The 20,241-nt window shown below is 40.1% G+C and overlaps 1 protein-coding gene across 1 annotated transcript in view; it reads left to right on the top strand.

Annotated features, from left to right (window-relative positions):
- Window positions 1-20,241, top strand: part of sm (heterogeneous nuclear ribonucleoprotein L) — a 455,512-nt gene that overhangs the window by 136,892 nt on the left and 298,379 nt on the right. The window contains exon 3 of the mRNA XM_074109858.1: window positions 4,358-4,471. Coding sequence (XP_073965959.1) covers window positions 4,358-4,471 — 114 coding nt within the window. The remainder of the gene's footprint in view (window positions 1-4,357; window positions 4,472-20,241) is intronic.

The following is a 20,241-nucleotide window of genomic DNA, read 5'->3' as shown; positions in this document are numbered from 1 at the left end:
ACTGAATCCGTCCCATCGATTACGTTGAGTTTGCGTGAAATTGCGGGCAAGTTATCTATATTCGGAGGTCAAGGCTTAAGAAGTGTTCTTGTGCGAATTCTAAAGTACAATGCAAAACAATGTAAAAAAAATAACTGTTTTCTAATAAGTAGATGTTCCCTAGTAGAGTCTTTAGGAAGGTAAGTTATACGCAGTTTAATTTAAAATAATTGATTTTTTTCGATCTCTATCCAGGTAAAATATTTTCTAAGTTGCATGTCAGTAAGATCAGGCTTCTTTTCGTACCCGTCGCTCTCCAAATGTAGGCCTAAATCGGTGGCCTGTCTTATACCGTCGGACGTCGCGAACTACCTATACGTCCAACCATTTGTTACATGTACACTAGGTACATAATTGTTGTTTACTTGAACCGTGAATTTGAGCTTTTTTGGCAAAGTAGATAAAATCAAAACAACAGACAGATATTGATACGAAGCATTTACTAGGTGACTTAATCTCAGGCGACTATTTTTGTTATTATTACAATCGGACTGACATGCGACTAAAGTATTGCTAGAATTACCTCGACGTTTCCATCACATTGCAACAGTCGTGGCCCCCGAGTTCTAATAACTAATAGTGAAAATCGGAAAAGTTTAAAGCTACATGATCTTAAAAAAATCCTGTACGATAATTTAACCCACATTAAGGTTACTGATATGATGACTTATACGATACTAGTGGAAAAAATAATAATTTGGAAATGAAAATAAAATGTTTTGTATGAAGGTTAAGTTAAGTCTTCTTAACCTCCATACAAAAGTTATTTTTTTTCAGAGATTTTTTATAACGTAAAAAATTATTATTACCAAGTATATAGTTTTATTTACTTAGTAATAATAACCTTCGTCAAATTAATTAAATTCACGTGGTAACTTGTCACAATATTGTAGCAAATGGGACAAAAAAAAAACATTTTCATATGCACTTGCTTGTATTTTCAGTCACAATCAGTAACTTTAATCTACAGTAAATTTCATAGTTACATTTTAAACGACAGATTTTCCGTCGGATACCGTTATTCTTGGAGAAAATTATAAATCATTGCCATAAAATGAACAAATCTAAATCGTTAAATGAAAATTGCAACATGCAACACTCAGATATTGCGGACTTATGGCCATCTAATAATACCGTGGCGTTCAGTTTTAGCACGAGCAGGGTTGCCATCGGCCATTTTGTTTATTATATTTTTTCCCATTACAAATGAAACACATTTATGTCTTTCTTTGGCATCGTTGTTTCAAAACGGGGATGCCCGTTTCAGACGAGATTGTGTTGCAAAAAAGCTAGTGTTATTGTGATGGGTTTTGGCTTAAAATACAAACCGTTTATTCACTGTTAAAATAGTAGATTGTACAACAAGAGCACGAGCCGGTACGGCGAGGGTGGAAAGACACGTCGAGGGGAAAATAGGTTTAATGCTCGAGTTTTACACTCTGCTTTTCACTTCGATGCCGAGAAAATTAAATGGCAACAGTGGAAACAATTGTTTTTTTTATTCGACTTATGGCAAACGAGCTATGTACGTTTTATTGAAAGAAAGAAAGAAAGAAAGAAAGAAAATAATTTATTTATAACAGCAATGACACATAATAAGTAACAATAACAATAGGAAATGTTGCCGCTATAAAAAGGTCCCGGCTCAGCATATATATAGTATTGCTCATGCATTACTATATATTTCATATTTTTTATTTATTTATTGATCTATATTGATTGATTTGATAGATTTTTACTTTTATATAAATAAATAAAAAAAAGTAGAAACTTCTTTGTTTGTGGCTGTTTACACCTAATTGCCTTGGTTTTAGACGAAGATTTTACTTTATGCACTAGAGCAGTAGTTCCCAAACTTATTTTTCTCGTGGACCACTTTCAAAATTTTACTGGTTTCGGTGGACCCCTGCTGCTACATTTCTACCACATTCTTAGTCGCCAAAAAAAAAAAATTGTGTCGCTTCTGAGTTCTGTCGAGTCGTTTGCCCTATTAAAATATTATCTGCTTAGTTAGGTACTTAAAACAATGTAGGTAGGCCCTTATAAAAACTATGCTTACATTTTGGCTCTTTACTATCAAAAGCAGATAAATTTCGTGGACCCCCATTAACATCTTATGGACCCCCATTTTTTGTTCACGCCTACGTAGACCCCCAGCAAGTCTCCCGTGGACCCCTGGGGGTCCACCTGGACCACTTTGGGAATCACTGCACTAGAGCATAAAAAGTAATTTTATGTCGCCTAGACCCAGCATGAACACGAACTTTACGAGCTTAAGAAGTGAAAAAATAGTTAATGACACCAGCCAGCGTTCGTTCGTATCAGGTTGTCCCCAGTATATAGACGCATCCTTTCGAAACCCTAACGGTAGATCATCCACCCACTTCTTCTATTGCCTTCCTCTAGTTCTTTTACCATCCCTGAGATATCAAAAGTTTTTGGCTGAGTTTCGTTCAAATCTGTTGACGTGTGTGGAAATTTTGGAGGTAATGAAAAATGTCGGGGTTTTAACTTTTCTAATTTGTAATTTTAGCGTAATGAAAAAAGCAGTTTCTGACGTCGAAGATAATATAGTATTTCTCAGTCATTTTTTTATCATATCATGTGTTTTTTTTATTTATTTAATAATAAGCATTAAAAAAAGTGTAACATTACAGGTTAAAACCCAAGTCATTACAGTTTTTTTTTCCACATTTAAAACACTAAACAAATGTCAAACAAAAAAAAAGTAGTAATAAGGATAATAGGATATTCAAGAATACAAAAAGAAAAGACAATTAAATTACAAGTCACATAATAACAATAATATTAAGCTGTATTATGATGTTTAGAATAAAGTAATTTTTTTTTTTCAATTTAGGCCATGATAAGTTTCAAACATCCAAAATCTACCACTGGTTCGGGACAAACCTCTGTTGAAAACTGCAAAACTAGCGATAAAATATAAATATTCACCAAAAAATTGCCGGCAATTGGCGTGAAGTTACGTGGCAAGCTCTCGTTTCGGAGGCCAAGACTCATTTTGGGTCACTGAGCTAAACTAGTTAGTTAGTTAGTTAAAAAATCTTTTTAAAAATTGTTAAGTGATTGCCTTTACTAATTAGTGGTACTACTAATAAAAAAATACAAAAGGGCTCTTTTTTTAATTTTTATAAATGTTTATTTATATTGTGGTAACCCTTGCTCCGGCCATAAATCAAGAATACCTTCACGCCCATCGCAATTAAATGTGTATTCGTCCATTTGGTCCTATTTAATGCGACATTATTTTGCAATTTCACATATGACGGGGAACTGTGTAAATGTAATGGTTATTTCTGTCGAGTATTCCATTACCATTTTTTAGATTGAGCGATGGGGTGCAGTAAATGAAGAATATAAAATTGTTAAAATGTTATTGCTTGTTCTACGGACTCTTTTTGCTCCATCTCTAAATCTTATTTTTAGTTTAAATTACATTACAACACAAAATAAAATAAAGGCCAGTTGAGTTACATTAGTAAAAGACGTATTGCTTTTGTAAAAGTTATGAAGGTGCCTTTCCTTCATCCATTACATTTTGCTGATTTAGATGAAATCTGCAGTCGTTTAAATTTAGCAGACGCGACAGAACGTTCGTCGCGCGCACCGAGCCCTATTCCCGCCGATCATATTGTCGTAAAACCTCTCACGCTCGCTAGGATTGAAATCGAATCGCAATACGCTCCCCCTTGTAATACATACGTTGCGTTTTTACGCCATATCGTTCGAAAGAACGCCGTGAAGGATGCTATGGGATGTTTTCGAAAAACTTGGTTGTAATTTAAGACTAAAGCTTAGACCTGTAATAAAAAACGTGCAAGTTGTATTACAATGCGAGTTCGTAAAGCGAACGAGTTTGTAGTGGTCAATCGAACGCCGCAATGTAATGCAACTCGCACGATTTTTCTTGCAGGTCTTAAACTGGGTTTTACGGTTAAGCGGCACTTCTGTAAAATTCTTCCGTTATCTCTTTGAGGTGTTTCTCCTAACCAACTTAAAACATCTAGACATTAGTTCTTTAAAGGGGGGGGATTGAATTCCGCTTGCTATTCCTTGTACTTTATTACTATCACGTTATCGTCAGGCGTCGGGTTATTTCCGTACTCGTATTTCCCTTAGTAAACGGTAATTTAATAATTCCACTGGAATTGAGCATATTTGAGAGAAATGTCATGTTCATTTATATCATTCCTCCACGAATGGTATTTCATTTAGCTTTTTGTCCCCCGACCCATAAAGCTACACTTCAAATGATCCTTTTCTTGCTTTACTAACTTGTTGTTTCTTTTGTCCACAGAGTAATGGCAACAATTACATGGCGGGCGAGCCGCGACGCAAACGCGAGCCGCCGGCTCGGCCGAACCACATCCTGCTGTATACCATCATCAACCCCGCCTATCCCATCACTGTGGTAAGTAATACGCCATAGTACCTTACCCACATGTAGGCTGAGAATGAGAAAATTGATAAAATTAGGAGAATGAGCCTAATATTTATGAACCATTCATCACTTTGGTTCAGTTGAACCTTTCTACTATGTTATGTTACGGAGTGTATCGGTGCTTTAGTTGGATAGTGTCACAATTTTGGGAAGTACAAATTTTTCAGTAAATTATGAACTTTAATGTATTTTCCAAAATCACAAAACTTAGAATTCTGGCCTTGGTCTGTAGAACTATGTATGATGAAAAAAGTCAGAACTGACGTTTTAATGCTACAAGCAAAATAAAAATTAAATGCTGATACAATGGTAAATTTTAATTAACTCCTCAACGTAACAAGGTAACAAAGTAATTGTTAGCTTACTTGCGTTATTCAAAGTATTCTTTTTTTGCATTATTTTCACAGCACACACTAGGGCGATACTTTTGTCTACAACTAGCTCTACACAATCAAGTAAAAAAACAAGTTATACATTTATGACTAAAAGCAAAAACTTTTTAAAAGTAAATAGCTCGTCGAGCAAACGTTACTCATGATAAAGACATAAAAAAATATACGAAATAAAACTGCGCTCGGAGTTCTGCTTTACCTTACGCTCACTTTAACCAACAGCAACAGGGGGGGGGGGGACTTATTTACCTTTTTTGAAAAACCGACGGGGGTTTCATGGCAAAGCGACGGCCGTGGTCAGGACAGGGCCGAGATAAACAAACAACACTGTTTTTCAAACACCGGTTTTGACCGACTGCAAAAGAGGAGGAAGGTGTGTTTTTGGTTGCATTGTCATTTTTCATCTAAACCATCCCCTGTAGGATCACTTTGTTGTTCATCTGTCTATCGCGTGAAAATATCAAACTGAAAAGCTTGGATTTTTTGACAGATAGCGACTCCTAGGGTTCTAACACTGCTGATGCGAAAAAACACAATAGCTCTGTGTTACAAACCGACGTCATTTTTACGTCATCCGTACTAAAAGTTCGCTCCCTGGTACTATTAACTCTATGGATATGTAGCCCGAAATAAATGATTATCAATTTCAATTGAATGAGAGATTCACCATGATCATCATCATATCAGCCGTAGGACGTCCACTGTTGGACATAGGCCTCCCCCATGGACATAAGCTACCTAGAGATAAGTATGTTTTAATACTAAACCCACCGATAGTTAAGTCATTGTCTATGGAATAAAATGTTTCCTCGGGGTTACAAATAGGATCCAGAGATACATACATCGAATATTTCCAGAGATACTTAAATAAAGTTACGGTGGCCAATGGAATCTTATTTCGGATGCGAAGTTAGGAATTGAATTTAAGATAAAGGGACGTCACGCGGAAGAATTTCCCATTTCAACTTAACGGTCAAATCCTAAAGGACGATACGTGTCAGGGGGGCTACTACGAAATTCGAATATCGAAGGTCGTATCGTACTGTCCCTCTCACTCTCAAGCAAGCGTCATCAGGACGGCAAGATATTAAATATGTACTTCGTATATGGCCTGAGTCGAAGCGCGTGACCGGTTAGTGGCCCTCAAAATAAACCAAATCCTATACTAATATGAAGAATAGTGGGCATTTTATGCGTAGCAATATTTTTTCTCATTTTTTAAATCGTTGTACAATATTTTTATACAGTCACCTGCATAAATGTCTGCCGCAGCGGAGCGTGCAAAAATATCTGACACGTCCTACCGGCCCCAGAAATAGAGTCGTATCAGATATTTATGCACGCTTGTTGTGTCAGGTATTGATATTGTATTTCTGTAATGTATTTTTGTAGAGTAGTGAATTTTATTACAAGCTTTTCTTTAGCTTGCCCTGTTTATTTATTTATTTCTTTTCTATTTGTTTGGGTCAAATCCTGGGAGCTGAATTTGACCCACTTCCAACGATCCGATTAACTTTAATTTGGCATATTTATGTAAATTTGGTGACAATACAATAATCAGGTAGTGACATCTTGGTGGTCCTGCCAGGATCGTCTCCGCAGGAGGGAATCCTCAATGGTTAATAGTACCGACTTGAAATTTGGTACGGATATTCAAATTAGATGACAATGCAAGTACAGCCAACAAAAAGTACAGTCAGCAAAAATTGATTTTTTTTTTTTTTTAACAGAAACTTGTTTAAATTTAACCTTAACTTGCATTCTGACGCATTACTTTTTGGCAATATTCTTATTACCTTGTCAACGGGAAATATCCTTAAGGTTTTCATTCCCATGGATTATGATAAAAGGATGTATGATTGTGTTGAACTTTAATTTTACAGTCCCAAAAAACAATGTCCGAAGTGTTTTGCATTCGTTTCAACTAAGGTCGCGAGTGAGCAAAGTGATTGTTTGTAGTCCATTCATACCTCCGCATTTTTGTCAAAAAAAACCTTGCCAGACAGAGACAGACAACGAAGTGATCGTATATGAGGGTTCCTTTTTCCCTTTCGAGCTATGAAACCTTGAAAAGATTAAATCTACATAAAAAAGCGAAAAAGCGCGCCTTGAACAAGTTAAACTGAAATCTTCAGATCAAGTTCCCGTCGAGTCTATTAAAAACCATTCAACTCCGAACAAAGAACTGGAATAAAACGTATTTAATACAAATGAATGCTGCAAGAGTTCCGGAGTTATGAAAGTGATATAAAAACTTGTGAGCCGCGTCTGATGGCTCGTGGCAACGTGTCGTGTAATGTCACTTTGAATGGCTCACGTTCTGTGACTGACGTTTGCAAGTTATACGCTAAAGTGAAACTTATGGGATGTGAATGAATCTTCTTTTTTTTTCCTTTCAACAGGGTTGACTCTAAAAGTACCTAGTTCTAAAGGGTGTCCCAAAAAGGACGCAAGATTTGAAATTGATGAAAAACACTTTTTTTTTTCGTTATAATATATTTGTATATAAAATCTTGAAATACATAAAATAGGGTTATTTGTGGAATAATACGTCAGGCAAATGTCCTCCTAGGCTTTGCTGGCACATACGCACTCTTTTGTCAAAATTTTATATGACCATTTTGCATAGATGCGGCTGAATTTCTCCAATCAAATCAAACCAGCGTTACTGCACATAATGTGCGGCAACACATGCTGAGTGGAGACCCTTTTTGGTATCCTGCCGTGTCACCTAGTAACATAGTTTTAGTGCTAGTTCTAGTCTTAGTTTTAGGTGGTACATTTTGGAGCCAAAATAAACTTTTAAACTTTTCTTTCTTTCTTTCTTTCTTTCTTTCAATGGAGCGTCGAATTTCCTGCTTTAAAGCATTGCTATTTGAACGGCTTGTTTTTGGACGACCAGTGGAATGAACATCATGAATTGATCCACTCTCCCTGAATTTTGCAACCACAGTTCTGCTCACAGTTGATGAAGTCAAGTCAATATTCCGACCATATTTTGCACGGAATTTTCGAACCGTACACACGCCAAACTTCTTTTGAAATATTGTTTAATAATAAAAACGCGTTCATCTTTCGTAAAACCCGCCATTTTTACAAACCCTAAACATTCAGCTGTCAAATAGTTTTTTTTAGGGTTGCCAACACTAAAATACAAAAATGGCGGCAAATTTAAATCTTGCGTCCTTTTTGGGACACCCGATAGTAGGCCGCCCCGGCTTTCCTCGGGCACTTGACATTTTTCAGCTCAATTTCCCAAAAACGGCACCTGTATGTATTATAGTTATAAATCTTTCGTGAATAATAATCTAACTGACGATGAACACCTCATTTAAAGCCGTCGCTTAAAACATCTAAGGGCGGTTTCAGACTGGAGTTTTTTCGCAAACGCGCTTACACGCGCGCTACATTAAATGGAACACGCGCGTATGCGCTCATTCCTGCGTGTTTGCTCGTGTTTGGTTTAAAGGACATGTTCTCGTTCGCGCTTATATGAGCTTATATGCGCGTCAACGCTTGAAGAAAACAAAACAGCACCTCAGAAACGACGTTCAAAAACGAGCTTATACGCGCGTATTAAACGCTAGTCTGAAACCGCCCTAAGCGTACAGCCGGCGGCAGTTGACTTTATTTTATATTATGTAAAGGAATAATTAATAAAATAGTAATAGAATTATGCAGGTGTATTTTGTGTGCTGTGTGTGTCTTTTGTGAAAGTTAATAAATTTCTTATTCCTTTCTTTCTAAACGTCATGAAGTCGTTTCTAATCAAACTTCTTGCTTATAAAAGCAAGCAAAACAACTGAGCTACCTACCACATAAAGCGTGTAACACAAAGCGTGACAATCCCCATCTCAAACTCTGGCCCGACGAACGCTTCACAAATGCATTCCAGTGTGGACGGAACACAATTTCAAGTTTGCATTGGGAAAGTTCCCGTGTATTTCACATTTCACGCCCTATGAAGCCGTAGGTTGCCGATAAAAGTTTGGGAGTCTCGCCTGTCCGCCGTTCGAGGATCAAGTTCGAATGGGATTTTGCTGCCGTAAGTTGGGATCACAGTGCAGGAATTACACGCGCCATTTTATACCAGCGTATTGTCTATCTAACGCCCGAGCGCCTGTGATCGCATTCTCTTTCTAAGTTTCTACCCCAACCTACACCGTGTGACAGAAAAAAATGATAAAACTATTGTGATTTCGAGTGCGTTAGACAATTAGGCCTTTAGTCGCGCTAATCGTTAACCGTAGAGCCCAGTTTAGACCTGCAAGAAAAATCGCTTGCAAGAAGTCCACTGCTGTGGTATTGCCAAAAATTATACTGTGAATTAAGATTTGTTTTTGGAGTATTTTTTATTTTTAACTCGAAATTTGTCAAGACCAGCGCTGGGAATCGAACCCAGGTCCTCAGCGTTCCGTGCTGCGTGCTATAACCCCGCCACCACCACCACTGGACAGGAGTCTAGACACAAATTTCTCCTTTGCACCACATATCTCAGCTTGTTTTTTTCTTTATTTAGCCACTTAAGCAGCGACACTAACGACATCTATGTTTTAGCTCTCATCGAGAGCCAACACTCCTTCGGAACTAAGCAAAACAAAAATAACACGTTATGTTGCTTCCTGATGTCTAAATAAACGGCATACCGTTTATTCGGTGATACCATTATGTTTACAGTCAATTTCAACTTTCCCCAAACTCAATACAACGTTAATACGTTCCGCCGAAACTCCGCGGAATTTCCAGCGTCGAGACGAGGTAATTTGTCACTGAATACGCTAACTCGGCTATACAGTCAGCCTCGACGGGAAATATAAGGATGTGTACTAAAATTTTGTTACCAAAAAACATTTTTTTTTTCTTACTGTTTGTACTTTTTGTTGATACTCTATTTATATTGTCATTCAAACTACATGCATGTCCGTGCCAAATTACAAGTCAATTCGATCATTAGTAATAAGAAATCACGTTGATTCTTCTCAGAAAAATTGGCGTTGTTCCCACAAAGCTTTTGGGGTCGAACAACCGGTCTAAATTAGTCTTATCTGTGGAAGAACGCATGTTGCCGAGTTTTAGCCCGAGCGAAGATCGGTCGTCCACGAACTTATACGCCTTACGAATATTGCAAGTTGATTAAAAGCTTGTAAAAAAATTTAGTGATTGATTGACCGAGTTTTCCCAGATTAAATATTGTATGTACGTAGAAAGCTGAGTTTTTGCGCTCATTACATGTTCCATAACCTGAGCCCTAACAAAAGTATCCACTTTTCTATGCAACTGGTATGAAAAAGTGGATATATAAGTTTGAAAACCGACCGTGAAATCGCTTCAAATAGTAAGACAGTAGTGATAAATGGTAGTTTATGATTGGAATATTTATTTTTCATTGTTTTTTCCCGTAGGTACTGAGAAAGGTGAAACACTGGTGGTTTTGGCTGTGGGTTTCGTTGTATTTTTGAGTTGCATATTTTATTGTACAAGCAGAGGCAGCGCCTATTTTGTGTACCTCTGTCGCACTACTTTGCGGAGGAGCAAATCGAGTTATCCATTTTATTTAAATTATAAATTTAGAAATGAGGAGATACGTAGAAGAACAGGGGTCACCGACTTAGCCAAGCGAAAATTAGATCGTTGAAGTGGCAATGGGCAGGCCATATAGCATGGAGAACAGATGGTCGTTGGGGTCGAAAGGTTCTCGAGTGGAGACCACGGATCGGCAAGCGCAGCGTAGGACGTCCACCAACGAGATGGACGGATGGCCTGATTAAAGCCGCGGGTTCACGGTGAATGCAGGCCGCTGCCAACCGAAGCGACTGGAGGTCTATGGGGGAGGCCTGTGTCCAACAGTGGACGAGCTAAGGCTGAGATAAGGATGATTACGATGATGATAAATTCAATAGGTATACATATTATTCTAGTTGACTGTACATACATTTGGCTCTTAATGTTCTACATCGATCACCCTTCGATATACCTTCGAGTTTGTAAGCAGCCATGATATGTTGATGATGCTTTTGATCGCCATCTTTTATGTAAATAACTAAAATAATGAATCCAACTAAATTCTGTTTGATTTGCGTGATGTAGGCAAACAAAACCGCTTTAAATCGCTTTTTGATTTGAAATGGTTAAATTGTATGGAACACCCCGGTCGAAGATTTAAATGATAATCACTATTATCACGGTCTATGATTACGCCACTATTGAAATCAGAAATGCCAACAACTACAATTTTATTCTTAATTTTTATACTGATATGTTGGCGCCACTGCTTCCGGGCAGTAAACATTGTCAGTTTTGCGAGTCAACTGACGCACTGTGGGTCCAGTGCTGCCACCCGCGGCGGACGTGAGAACGTTATCAACGGGTCACTGGCTACCTGCATTGGCTGACGTCACCTCGGCGGGGGAAGACCCAAGTCTTTAAGAAACCGAGCTCAGGCGACTGAGACACATTTTGCCCGTACTCGTCGTGGAAGCCACTTAACTTTATATTGTACCTAATTACCTCATTAGTTGAATTATAAGTTTTGATTTGAAGTAACGTTTTATTCTTGCTACCTAGTTGAGTAGAGTTAGCTTACAGATATACCAACTAAACCGCCTGATGTCGTTTCTGTCTCTTGTCAGCAATGTGTAGAACAGAAGTTTTCAACCGGTGTGCCGCGTATACTTTCAGGTGTGCCGCAATGTGTATACTGCATTGAAATCATGAATAGCTATTTTAATGAAAAAATAGTACGAAAACAACGACGCCTGACGTGTGCGATCGCATTGTCAAGGTTGTTATGGTAACGGAGCGAAAAAAATGGCGGGGCGGTGGAATCCTTTACACGCCAGTCCGACTCGCACTTGGCTATTTTTTACTGGTGTGCCGTTAAACTTTGATGAACGAAAAGTGTGCCTTTAAAACCAAAAGGTTGAAAACGCCTGGTCTAGAACCAGGCTTCAACGTTATACTTTGCGTTTGCGAAAGACGTTGAGCTGAGCAACACGCCCAAAATTCGTCTGAAACAGACGCATAAGCCTAATTGATTATGGCCGAATCATATGTTATTGCAAGTGCAATAAAAATCCTAGTGCGAGTTTGAAAGAGAACTGCGTCGTATGTGTATAAAAGTATACCAAAGCTCCCTATTTAGTTGAAGTCGGTTATATGTTGCTGTTATAATTATTCATTTAATAATGCTCTTTTTGAGAGCTTTTCAAACTTCCAAGACGCACATTTCTACCAAAATTGATGTACAATACTTGTGATACAATACGGTATTTGACTATTTTGTATATGTTTTATAAATTAAAACTACACAATGCCTGTTATCGAACAGCAAAATAATTTTCAAGCTACCTTTACAAATAACAAAGTTATAAAGGTTTGAAATTCAAGATTAGACAGAGATAGACATACTGGCATGTGACGTCACACGCCAGTTCCGCCATACTTGCTGCATAGAAAAAAGCGTTTGAGAAAGAGACAGGTATATAGATTTTTCAAAAAATCCCCATAAATCCAATTTTCATCATCATCATCATCATCATTTAGCCTATATACGTCCCACTGCTGGGCACAGGCCTCCTCTCAGAACAAGAGGGCTTGGGCCGTAGTTCCCACGCGGGCCCAGTGCGGATTGGGAACTCCACACGCACCATTGAATTGCTTCGCAGGTTTGTGGAGGTTTCCTTACGATGTTTTCCTTCACCGCAAAGCTCGTGGTAAATTTCAAATGTAATTCCGCACATGAATTTCGAAAAACTCAGAGGTGCGAGCCGGGGTTTGAACCCACGACCCTCTGCTTGAGAGGCGATAGGTCAAACCACTAGGCCACCACGGCTTTCAAATCCAATTTTCAACCGATTTAAATGTTCTCTTCGCTAAACACTATCTGTTTATCTATATTTTCATAATAATATTAAGATATGGCAAAATCAGGAGTTGTCAAATACCGTATTATCACAAACAACACAATCTTATAATAAATACATTTTCTCAAGCATAAACTCTGCTCAACGTGGCAGAAATATCAAGTACAACACATACTCCGTACACAATATTAAATCCCGTGCTACAATCCTGCCACGCTTTCTATAAATATATATCCTGATTACGCTAGCAGTGTGTTATTGTCGAAGGAAACCTGGTGTCACTTTGTACGTGACAAATCATAGAAATTTCAGAGACAAGTTTGCCGTCTTAGTTTCACATAGTTTAATTTGTGAAATAGCTATTTCTTTAACGTCCACTTGCAGGCTTTCTAATCTAGGTTTAAGTGGTCTTAAGTCCTGTCAGATCCATACAAGAACTGTCAGTTTAAGCCTTAAATCGAGATTTAAAAAAGCCTACAAGGCGTCCTTAGACTATCGTTTATAAATATTTATAAAGACTCTTGCAAGACAACTTTATGTTTTTTTCTTTTTCCGAACATGTTTACATACAGTGATATGAATTAGCTTCATCATCTCAGCCGCAGGACGTCCACTGTTGGACATAGGCCTCCCCCATAAACCTCCAGTTGCTTCGGTTGGAAGCAACCTGCATCCACCGTGAACCCGCGGCTTTAACAGATGATTTGTCCATCTCGTCGGTGGAAGATGAATAAGCTTAGACGCTTATTATTATGGCCATCTACCGCTACGTCTCAAGAATACATATATATAAATATATATATAAATATAATAGGTTAAGATCTGGCTTAATAGCCAATGTTTTTGTACGCCAACTGGCAAAACATAGTGCAACACGAAAAAATGTAACATCTCTGTATTTATGCGGCCATCACCTATGTTTCACAAATAAAACACTTTTGACTTTGACTTTGACTTTTGACTTTGATACATTAGATAGTTCCAGACATCTGTCAAATTAAGCCTATTTGCATTTCATACACAAAATTCTTTGAAATTAAACGAACATGAAATTAAGTAGTTTTCTGTAAAACTAGACATAGTGCACATACGCGGTATTTACGTATCCAACTAATATAATAAATTAGAAAGTTTGTAAGTCTGTTTGTTTGTTTGTTACTTCATCACGTCAAAACCGCTAAACCGATTTAGATGAAATTCGGTATACGGATAGTTTTTATCCCGGAAAATTTCATAGTTCAAGCGGGATAGTGAAAACCGAATTCTACGCGGACGGAGTCTCGGGTAACAAGGCTTAGTGGCAGATAAGCGCATTTGCGTTATTTCGGGTTTGGGGTTCCGTTTGAAAATACGTCAATTAAGTTCTTGATCTTTGCTCGTTTTACTAATAATAATGCCTTTGGTGTCATTATTACTTTGTTTCCCCAACATGTTACTATTTACTCCTAACAAATCGTAGCTACTTACACTTTCTAGCATGCCATAACAAAGCTGGCAAATATCGTATTTTCTCAATGACTTGCCTTGCTAGCTTCGCTGTGTTTTCTACGTAATTCTTTTTTTATTCGACTGGAAGACAAACGAGCAAGTGGCTCTCCTGATGGTAAGAGATCACCACCGCCCATAGACACCTCCAACACCAGGGGGATTGCAGATGCGTTTGCAACCTAGAGGCCTAAGATGGGATACCTCAAGTGCCAGTTTCACCGGCTGTCTTACTTTCCACGCCGAAACACAACAGTGCAAGCACTGCTGCTTCACGGCAGGATTAAGGAGCAAGATGGTGGTAGCAATCCGGGCGGACCTTGCACAAGGTCCTACCACCTGTACCTGTACCTGTACCACCGTAATTTCCTGTTGCTGATTATTGGAGGAAAGCGAGGCGATCTTATAGATTCTATCTATAATATAGATCAATACAGAATCGTCAGGAAAATACGATCGGGATTTGTAAATTATTGTATTCTCAAGTTACAGGGATTTTTAAATTTCCGTGTGCAATTCGTCGAGCTTCGGAATGAAAATGATTGTCATAATTAAAAACGAGTGTTGGCAGGCCTGCCACTATGTAGACTGACGACGTCGTAAGAGTTGCGGGAAACCGGTGGATGCAAGTGGGGAGTTGTCGTTCATTATGGCGTTCTAAGGGGGAGGCCTTTGTTTAGCAGTGGACGTCTTCCGGCTGATGATGATGATTAATCAAAAACATTCTATTAACCTCTATGGAAGAAGGGGCATTATATGTAAACACAGACATAACTTTATACGACATGAAAAGGTACACTGACTCTTAAAGTAATATACCTCTACCTACGTCTTCCTCTACCTTCAGGTGGTAGGACCTTGTGCAAGGTCCGCCCGGATTGCTACCACCATCTTGCTCGCTAATCCTGCCGTGAAGCAGCAGTACTTGCACTGTTGTGTTTCGGCATGGAGAGTAAGACAGCCGGTGAATTTACTGGCACTTGAGGTATCCCATCTTAGGCCTCTAGGTTGGCAGCGCATCTGAAATACCCCTGGTGTTGCAGATGTTTATGGGCGGTGGTGATCTCTTACCATCAGGAGACCCACTTGCTCGTTTGCCATCCAGTGGAATAAAAAAAAAGAATAACCTACACAAATTACGAAAAACATACATAATGATGATTTATTTCGATTTTTATTAATAAATCAAAAACACTACAACTACATTAGGTCTTAAACCTAAAAAGTAACAAGTTGGCAAACAAAGTATTTATATTTAATAATAATAATAAAATATGTATAAAGTAACAAAAACTAGAATATGGTACAGTCGAGTTCATTAACTTGTGAGTTAATTAACTCATGAACACGCTTCTACGCCGTTATCACTAGAGTCGTGTTCAGATATAAAAAAATAGGTTTATGAACTCGCCTGTACTTACAGTTATAGTTATATATTATATACAAAACTTTTCACATATACTCGTACAGTATGAGTATATGTGAAAACTGCGACCGCGTGGAAACTATGGCTCAAGCCCTCTCGTTCTGAGAGAAGGTCTAAGTCCAGCTGTTGGATATAATTATATGGGCTTATGCTTATTTTCTGAATTAATTGCAGATGAAAAACAAGTGACGCAAATATCAAATATAGCAATAGATACTTATAAATGATTACCTAAAAGATTCCCGTGGGATTATAAGTATATTATTTTACCCGGAACAAACTTCAAATCAAATAAGCTCCTGGTTTTTTGGGTACAATTTTTGCTCATTGACGTCACCGTAAATTCGTTTTTAGAATTACCGTAGGCGTCAAAATGTTTCCCATTTCCAGATGATATTGCTTGCTTTGCCAATAAGATGTAAAAAGTTTCCATTAACCAAAATAGATGTATTTATATAATTTATTGAATCAGGCGTTACTTTGCGGAGGTCCATATCAATGAACTAAAAGAATTTCCTTGCTCACCCGCGACCTTACGATAGCTAAGCTTATGCAAAATATGCGTGTTCATGCAGTTCCTCCACCTCCACACTGTAAGAACACACACAAATCACACAAACCCATCTATCACCACCACCACACTACACTGACGCTAATCTTCAGAGTGAGTTGTCACTGACTGGAGGAACTGCATGAACACGCATATTTTGCATAAGCTTAGCTATCGCAAGGTCGCGGGTGAGCAAGGAAATTCTTTTAGTTCATTAGATGTGTTTATGCAACAAGCGCTTTATTAAAATGTCCATAGTGATTCGCAGCTCATATTAAATGGAGGTAAAAACATTTTTCCGTCCATTAAAAGAGCTCTTTGCGTAATTTACTTCAAAGGCTTCTAGGTGGTGAGTAAATACGGGGTTTTATATTCAGTTTATTTATTTTTTCAGCACCTAACTACTTGTAAGAATCAATATTGTGTCACTGAGTATAGTTCTTGACTTTGTACCTAAAATCACGCCACTTAAAGTTCATAAATTTTCATACAACACGAGAGCTATATCAGTTGACGTTGATGATTCGAGGTTGAAGATGACAGTGTTAAAAGTTGAATTATAAATGAAAAATTTAACATAAAACTATAAACTTATTTTAAATTGAATGCATCACCTAAAGATTATTTCGAGAGCGCTCGCTGCCACATTTTCTCCCTGTTGACTATCAATTTCACTAACGTGTTACCAAGATGCCGTGTTGAATAATTCATGCAGTGTTTATTTGTTTATGCGATGTGTTGGCAAGTGCATTTTATATGGACACTGTTTATTTCTTAGTGCAAGAGAATGCGACTGTATAAAAGTTCGCGCGACGTTTGGGTCACTTTGGGTGCCGAATGCATTGCTGAAATGGGAGTATTTAAAAAAATTGTATGTATGTATGTAAGTAAACTCTTTTTTGTACAAAATAAGTAAACAAACACAATTGTCTGGGTTTTATTGCGCTAGCTGTTGCCGGCGACTTCGTCTGCGAAGAATTCGTTTATCTTCCGCATGAACTATTATGCAATTTTTCAGGATGAAAATTAACTATCTTATTTAAGGACTTGTCTCGCCATTCCACAGGACATTCCCATTAATCCGATATTTTCTGAAAATGTAACTGACGGACTAAATATTTTTTCACTCCTCATGCTCGTAAAGTTCGTGTTTATGCTGGCTCTAGTGCATAAAGTAAAATCTTCGTCTATCAAGAGCATAAAAAGTCATTTTATGTCGCCTAGATCCAGTATAAATACGAACTTGCGGCCTATTTACTGAATAAATCATTTGAATTTGAATTTTGAACTTTACGAGCATGAGAAGTGAAAGTTTAATTTGTATTTGTTATTCGTCGCCTGCGGGGCGCAAGCCGATATCTTTGGGAGGCGGAGAGCGGCCATACTGCCAGCACTATTAGATATTCTACTCTACGGTCACATCATGCATCACTTGTAAAGACTCCGCTTATCTCCAAGGCCGCGTACACACGATCATCAGTCAGTCATAAACACGGAGCGATGCGTCCGGACATCCGCTGGATAAGCTAACGCCGCTCTAACGCGCCGTCGAAGCTTTATCTGCATGTAAGGAGGCACTAAGACTCCATTGTGACACACTCTAGGGTTGTGAACGATGTGAAAGATAAAGAAAGTAACACATTGTCAGCCGCTGGCGTAAAATGTCAAGCGTTGTAGCACAGATTATATAATACCTACGTAACTGTGTCGAGTGAATACTTACTGGTCGGCACCAGTCGGCGTAGCGCCGATGGTGTTGAAGGCAGTCGCAGAGTGCAGTTAAGGTCATAAATAATGTACGTTACTGAGACGTCAACAATGTCTATACACCTTTATAAATAAATAAATTTCACTGGACTTATGACACCATTTGACCTAGTCCCAAAGTAAGCATAATGCCCTCATAAGGTAATTGGCAGTATCTAAACAAAAAACACTTGAGTTTTTTGTACCATCACGTAGCCTGAAACATTCTCTATCAGATGAACTAAGCAAATTGGCCGTATCTTGTCTGCAACATGATCAAAAACCCCTAAGAACAATAAAACCTCCTTAAGGCGACGCGAAACCAATTTACACATTTTCTCTGTTTACTCGAAATGTCTATAAATGAGATACTGCCTTATGAGAGCAGCATAGTACAAGCTTTGCTTAGTTTTTGAGGAACCTCAAGCTTAGCCATTAGGCTATCCGGTCGTCACACAAAACTTAATTTTATATGATCTCTTATATGATGTATGATTTTGTGGCAATTTCTTTCGTTATTTCGCGAGGGAAACTAGCGATGTCTGGGCGAGTTGAAAGCGAGGCGAGCGCGCCGCGGGTTCGCTGCGAGCGCGTAACGATGTCGTTGGGGTGTAGGGCGGAATGAGTACGCTTGGGTATGCGGCGCTGAGCTATTGGCTCGTTCCTGTCAAGTCTGTTATACGCGTCCACGTCGCCCCCAGCTCGCCGACGTACGGGCTTGGGGGCGAACCCACTCCGTAATCACCTAATGAGTGGGTCGCGCACCCTGGTAATACTGTGGTCGGTAACGGGCGTCGCATAATACCATCTACCCCGGACCGCAGTAGCTAAGTATGACAGGCCATCTGCCGGGTATAGTAGGTGACCCGGTGGATTTAACACTGCCTACCTGCGTGTGTCCTGCGCAGTTGATCGCCGTGCGCAGGGATGAAGGAGTCCTGGGGGGTTGAGTCGAACGGGGTCGGGGTTACCTCGGGAGACAACACGCCCTCTTTGGTCTGGATTTCAGGCTAAACGGTAGCCTCGCAGCTAGCCACTGCGGGGAAATGGACACGCGTAACTGCACGGATGAGCTGGGTGCATTACGCTGGCGAGACGGGGTGGGGTCCTCCGGGAGGGCAAGGGAACCGGCCATGCTGACGGAACAAGGGTGGCGGAACCACTGGTGGTTGGGATGGATCACGATCATCAGCCGTCATCTGTAGTTCCCGATGTCGCGCAAGGAACCTAACCTGCACCGTCTATATCTGCTGCGTAGCCCCGGTGTCGTACACGACATCCCCAATGTTGCGGGCTCCATGGAGGGTAGGGAGCGCGGCGGATGAAGCAAAAAACCCAACTATGGAACAAAAAAGGTCCATAACCCAGGGACCAGATGGGAAACCTGACGGTACCTTACAGGTGGGCGGAACCGCGAAAGCGGGTCCATCCACTCACACGTCTTCAGGGTCTGCGCAAGCGGAACCTAACCGACAACACAAACAACGGGAGGGCGGGGCCACAATCGTGGAACTACCCTCCTTCACACGCGGAGCCAAGGCAGCGATGTCGACCTTGGCCTCCGCAAGCACACACACACATGGGGGCGGTGCTGCTAAGGTGGGACCGCCACACACCAAGCCACGTAAGTCCGTGGTCGGTCAAGGGAAGGCTGGGAAACCAGCTGGACCGAAGCCGACCACGTCGACTGCGAGCGACCATACAGGCCCAGCGCCACCTCAGGGAGGTGCAAAGCCAAAGGCGGGAGCGACTCCTGACGTCTCCGCGGCAACAGGGCAACCTGAGGCTAGTGGATCGACGACGGGAGGAGCTGCCGACCTTAAACATTTTGACGAGGCGTGGACTCTTGTTGACCACCGCCGGGGCAAAGGCAAGTCCGGCAAGGCGGTGGGAAGCGCTAGTGGTGCGGGAACCTCCCAAGCTGGAAGCGGTCCTGCGCCCAAGCGCAAGAGCAAGAAGCAGCGCCAGCGTCAAAAGGAGCGGGCGATAGCGGCGAAAGCTGCTAAGCGCGAGGCAACAGCTCTTGCCAAGAAAAACCCCAAAATAAAGGGGAACGTCAAGTTTGCGAAGGGAGCGGCAGGCAGCCAGGGCAACCAGGTAGCCGGTCGAGGCCAACGCAACGAGACGCAAGGTCAGAGCAAAGCCGGGGCTAAAGGTCCGACTCAGGCTACGGCTAAAAGGAACCGCCATGACGACACACAGTCGCCAAGAGGCGGGTCCAAGAAGCCGAGGCTTGAGGAAGGAGCTGAAGCCTCGTACGCGGAGGCGGTGCGGTCGGA

The sequence above is a fragment of the Choristoneura fumiferana genome, chromosome 29 (genome assembly GCF_025370935.1).
Source record: "Choristoneura fumiferana chromosome 29, NRCan_CFum_1, whole genome shotgun sequence".
NCBI classification, from domain to species: Eukaryota; Metazoa; Arthropoda; class Insecta; order Lepidoptera; family Tortricidae; genus Choristoneura; species Choristoneura fumiferana.
This window is presented reverse-complemented; position numbering and strand designations above follow the sequence as displayed.